The sequence below is a fragment of the Eutrema salsugineum genome, unplaced genomic scaffold (genome assembly GCF_000478725.1).
Source record: "Eutrema salsugineum unplaced genomic scaffold, Eutsalg1_0 scaffold_5, whole genome shotgun sequence".
In the NCBI taxonomy this organism is placed as follows: Eukaryota; Viridiplantae; Streptophyta; class Magnoliopsida; order Brassicales; family Brassicaceae; genus Eutrema; species Eutrema salsugineum.
The window spans coordinates 3,968,676-3,974,080 of record NW_006256612.1 but is presented as its reverse complement, the minus strand read 5'-3'; the positions used below and the strand labels follow the sequence as shown (position 1 = coordinate 3,974,080).

At 35.5% G+C, this 5,405-nt stretch overlaps 1 protein-coding gene across 1 annotated transcript; it reads right to left on the bottom strand.

Annotated features, from left to right (window-relative positions):
- Positions 1-311: 311 nt before the first annotated feature.
- On the bottom strand, positions 312-2,337 carry LOC112083967. The gene is made up of 4 exons (XM_024152191.1): positions 1,578-2,337; positions 1,323-1,531; positions 604-1,148; positions 312-435 (listed from the first exon to the last, which is right to left on the bottom strand). Exons 1-4 carry the CDS (start codon positions 2,335-2,337, stop codon positions 312-314), a joined length of 1,638 nt encoding a protein of 545 aa, XP_024007959.1.
- Positions 2,338-5,405: the final 3,068 nt, after the last annotated feature.

Here is a 5,405-nt window from a genome sequence, read left to right as displayed (position 1 = left end):
TTACCTATTCACAAAACACTTGGACTAACTCTAACTCTGAAAAATTAGCCCAAAAAAATATTTAACTCCTCCGGCCCTGAAGCACATGCTTCATTATCCTGTGCTCAGGCACGGTTGCATAGAACGAGGGAGATTATATTATAACTAAGGATAGCGACAAAAAGCATAACACGTATTACATACTTCTTTATCAAACCAAATAGAAAATGATTTTGTTCTCTACTGAAAAATATATTTTAAGATTCTTGCATATAACGACGGAGATTATATATTATAGCTAAGAGCATGTTCAACGCCCTTGCTTAACAAGCTCATGTAGCCCCTCTTCCCATCCCTCGAAGCCTTTCTGGTTTGTCTCTTCCCAAATATCCCTCAGCCATACACGCTTCTGACCTAGCAAAATTCTTGACATATCCCTTTAGTGTCTTCATATACCTACATATCAATGATAAAAAGATTACAAGTAATAGGTACGTATTGGTCTAGAATTATAATGAAATATATAACTGGAAAAAGAGATATCTTTCAAATGGGTACATCCATCTGAAGTGTACCGGCCCACTCAAGCGTGCTTCTCTTGCAAGATGTATTGGTAGATGAAACATGATGTCATAAAGTGAAGGCGGAAAGAATCTCTCCATCTGGCACATAGTTTCCACAACCTCTGATTCAAATGCTAGTAATTTCTCTGGATCTATAACACGTTGGCACAGTCTACTGAGGAAATTGCATAGCCGAGTCACTGCAACCCGAGGACCATTTGGCAGTAAACCTCTTAATGCAACAGGAAACAAATTTTGCATTAATACATGATGGTCATGTGACTTCATAGCACCAATAATAGGCGGATCAACAGAAACGCAATTAGTAATGTTTGCACAATATCCATCTGGCCCTCTGAATTTAGATAGTCTTTTGCAGAATATCCGTTTTTCTTCCTTAGAAAGCCAATATGCAGCTGGAGGTAAGTAAGTTCTTTTCCCACGTACCTGAGTATGTAGGTTGCGACGAATACCAATGTCTTCTAAATCTTTTCTTGCTTTCAACCCATCCTTAGATTTTTGGCTATGCATCAGAATTGCTAGTAATGCATCAGAGACATTCTTCTCGACATGCATGACGTCAATGTTGTGCCGCACAGGCAGATCCTGCCACATATAGTATAAACAGCTTTCAGGAATATAATTAAGCATCTTAAGCTACCAACAAGAAAAATGATTATAAAGAGTACTAACCTTCCAGTACGGTAAATAAAAAAATATAGACCTTTTTTTCCATCACTATAGGTCAATGTCGTCTTCATATTCTTCTGTTGATATCACATCATCTTCGTCGAAATCGTTTCTATTTCTCTTACCTTTCTTCTTATCCAAAGGTCTTCCAAAATCATTCCTAAAATCCTTAAGACTCTCAAATATTTCTGTTCCACTCTGAATTCTTTTCGCAGACCCAGATTCTATGGTATTGTCGAACCACCCCTTTCTACGTCTGTATGGATGACCAGGCCTTAGTCGCTTCCTGTTGCTTCTGACTGAACTTTAACCACCTGTATGGTGTATCATTTCCACATACATTACAAGCTTGTTTCCCCTTGACCTTACATCCAGCTAATGTCTCTAACGCAGGATAGTCGCTGATGCTCCACAGCAAAATGGCTCTAAGAGTGAAACTCTCCTTCTTAAAGGTATCATAAACTTCTATACCTTGAATCCACAAGTCTTTCAAATCATCTATCAGCAGCTGTAAGTAGACGTCAATGTTGTTGCTAGGTGCGGTTGGTCCAGGAATCAACAGTGTCAGCATGATATTCTCTGCTCTCATACACTCAGTTGGTGTCATGTTGTAGTTGACCAAGAGCACCGGCCATGTGCTATACTTTGTATTCTGGATCGAAAAGGGATTCATGCCATCTGTAGAAATACCTTGTCTAAGGTTTCTAGCATCAGCAGCAAACTCCGGCCATTTCTCGTTGACCTGAAACCAAGTCAAGGAGTCAACTGGATGCCGCATAGTACCATCTTCACTACCATTACTGTAGTGCCAACATAAAGCCTCAGCTACCCGTTTTGATCTAAACATCCTCCTAACTCTTTCTTTAATCGGAAAATATATGAGCACTTTTGCAAGAATCCCTTGCTTCTCCTCACCTGTGTGTTTATCCTTTTCCCACCTTGATTCACTACATCTTGGACAGCTCACCAACTCCTCATACTGATTCCGATAAAGAATGCAGTCATTCTTGCAGGCGTGAATCACATTATAGCCGAACCCAAACATCTTCAAAAATTTCTTCATCTCATCAGTAGACTTAGGTAGAACATTGTCGAGTGGCAACATATCGTGAACTAGCGTCAGAAGCTGGTCAAAGTAGTTCTATGACATCCCACTCTTGACTTTTATTCGGTTTAGTCCCATGATTGCTTGAACTTTGGTATAGTTCATACACGTCGAGTACAAGGGAGTTTCTGCATCCTCTAACTTCTTCTTGAACTCAGTATCTGCGTCAGTATCTTCAAACTGATCTACATTCTGCTGCTGAGATGGTTTCTTGCTTTCACTTGCCATAAAAGTAGTCCTAATCAGATCATACGCCTCATACTCAGACGTATCAACATCATTCATCTTCTCATTCCTTATATCCCCGTGATTGCTCCAACATTGACTTCTCTTGTACTTCTGATCCATCCCTCGTATCACTAGATGCTCCAACACAGTCTAAGTTGATTGGTGGCAAACATTTCGGCAATCAACGCAAGGACAGAATATCTCCGAAGGATAACCTAATCTTTTTGCTGAATCAGAGAGAAACTTAGTTGCTCCTTCCTCATATTCAAGGCTATTCCTATCAAATTGAAATATAAATGAATTAGGAAATACAATGATCTAAACCCTATACGGAAAATGAAATCAAGAAAAATGTGTGAAAGCAGTCGAATTAATACCTTGGCAACCAAACCCAAGCTTTATCCATGTTTACAACAGCTCCGACCAAATTATGTCTATAAAAAACCCAAATACAGTAAGGTTTAGGCTAGAACGACAATATAATCTTGTCAGAAATCAAATAGATTTGGGATACCTGATTGTGTTTGTTCTTCCTCGCCTAACAAAATCTTCCTCAATATCGACATGCGAAGCTGAGTTCAAAATGCAAGAAGATAGGCAACATAAAAGAGAACTTAAAAGTGAACTCGATTTCACCTTCGCTAAATGTGAACTCAATTTCACCTTCGCTAAATGAGATCCGCGGGATTTGTTTAGGAACGAATCCGGAGAGTCGGGGATTTCACAGTCGCTGGTTTGGAAAGGGCTTTTTGGTATGCTCAGAAATCGAGCAAATAAGACTCTTCGATATAGAGAGTCTGGGTACAATAAGAAATAAATGGAGAATGAAAAATTTCGATTTAGAGTTATAGGAAGTATGAAATGGAGATATTTAGTCAGGGAGAGTGTCGAATTAGGGTAAGAACACTGAAAATGGTGATGAAGTTCTTTAAATCTGAAAATTGGGGATTTTACGATATTAGAGAGCCAAAAAATTTTGTAAAAGCTAAATTTTCTAAATGTCGTGGGTCTTTAGAAAAATTTGTCCGCCTAAACATATTATAACGTTTTCAAAAATTATCTGCTATTAGAGAGAACATTCATCATTATAAAACCCACGAAAATTTTAGTTTTTTAATTTAATAATATATCATAGCGTCTTCAAATATCCAAACGCTATCTTAAAAATGTAGGTATACAAACAATAGCATAATGAACAAAAACGCTGCTATTAATAGCCTATATTTTTGTAGTGTATGAAACCGATTTCATCATAGATTCGAGTTGCGTATATTACCACAAAATCATCCAACTACAAAGCAAACTGCATCTCTCATCAATACTACTATCCGAAGAATTTTTTTGGAACTGTTTTGTTAATAGGATGATATTTCAAATGCTTTGAAACAACAGAGAAAAAGGTCCGCTTTGGTTTATTCATGTTTCAAGTTAAGAGAAACAAAACTCATATTAAAATTCATTATACTTAAAAATTAGCGTAGTTTCGTACATTTGAAATAGAAATTGACTAATGTATCATATTTTTTTTAAATTACATAGGGATTCAAAAGATTACGATTGATTAAAAAAAAATAATTGTCTGTTTCACTTAATCGAAGTCGATATATTCAATAGGACAACAGACTGATTTTTTTTTTTCTTTTTACGAATATATTCAATAGGACAACAGACTGATTTTTTTTTTTCTTTTTACGAAGTGGAAGTTAATTGCATGAGAATGAATAAGTAATTCTTACAAACCCATTAATTAGGCAAAACCCAGTATCTAAACCAGCACTATCAAACAACTTTAGAATATATAGTACTATAGATGACACTAAATGCCGAACCAACCTTCATCTTCGGAAGCAGTTGCCGTATACATCTGGTCTTCACGTAAATGTATGCTATTTATTAGTTTAGGAAAGCGAAATCGTATAATCTACCCAAAAAAATAGTAGGCATGCATTCAAAGCATAACACGTACTACATATTTCTTTTGTCGAACAAAAAAAAAACAATTCTCTAATGAAAATCTATTCTACGATCTTATGCAGTCGCCGTATAAATCTGATTTTACACGTAAATGTATTTTTATTGTTTCTATTTATTATGAATTTATTAGGTAAGCAAAATCGTAAAATCTACCGAAAATAGTACACAATTAGACATTCATTTAACTATTTAAAGATTACACCTACGTATCGCAGGATAACACGTATTACATACTTCTTTGTGCAAACCAAACACAAAACATTTTTATTATACTTTAAGATTCTCGCCTGTAATGTGGGAGATTATATAATCGGGATATTATTTATTTTTTAAACAAGCCACTGATTTTAACTCTTTGGCAAAATCTTAATTACAACCTATACCGACTACAAAACAGTAGACAAGCATGTTGGAAGTATGAAACACACTATTATTAAGTAAGCAAAATCGTATAATCCACCGACACCAAAAGTAATAATTAATAGGCATGCATTTAAGTATAACACGTATTACAAATGATAACACGTATCACATACTTCTTCATAGAAAAATGGATATTTCTCTACTGAAATCTCTTTTAAGATTATTTTTAACCAAGCCACTGGCAAAATCTAACAATATATACTGACTATAAAATAGCAGGCATATATTCAAGCGTAACACGTATTACATACTATTCTTTGTCAACCAAATTGAAAATTATATTTTTGTCTACTGAAAAATCTATTTTAAGATTCTTGCATATAACGAGTGTGATTATTTTATAGCTAAGGATATTAGTTTTTTTAACGAAGCCACTGATTTGGCAAAATCTTACAACATATACCGACTATAAAATAGTAGATATGCATGTTGGATGTATGAAA

What these genes read in the sequence shown, in the direction of transcription:
- LOC112083967 (XM_024152191.1), bottom strand. Translation starts at nt 2,337, where the DNA reads ATGTTGCCACTCGACAATGTTCTACCTAAGTCTACTGATGAGATGAAG. An exon ending in GGTCAAGGGGAAACAAGCTT is followed by an intron (nt 1,532 to 1,577) that starts GTAATGTATGTG and finishes GTTAAAGTTCAG; the next exon opens with TCAGAAGCAACAGGAAGCGA. An exon ending in CCTTCACTTTATGACATCAT is followed by an intron (nt 436 to 603) that starts GTTTCATCTACC and finishes ATTGATATGTAG; the next exon opens with GTATATGAAGACACTAAAGG.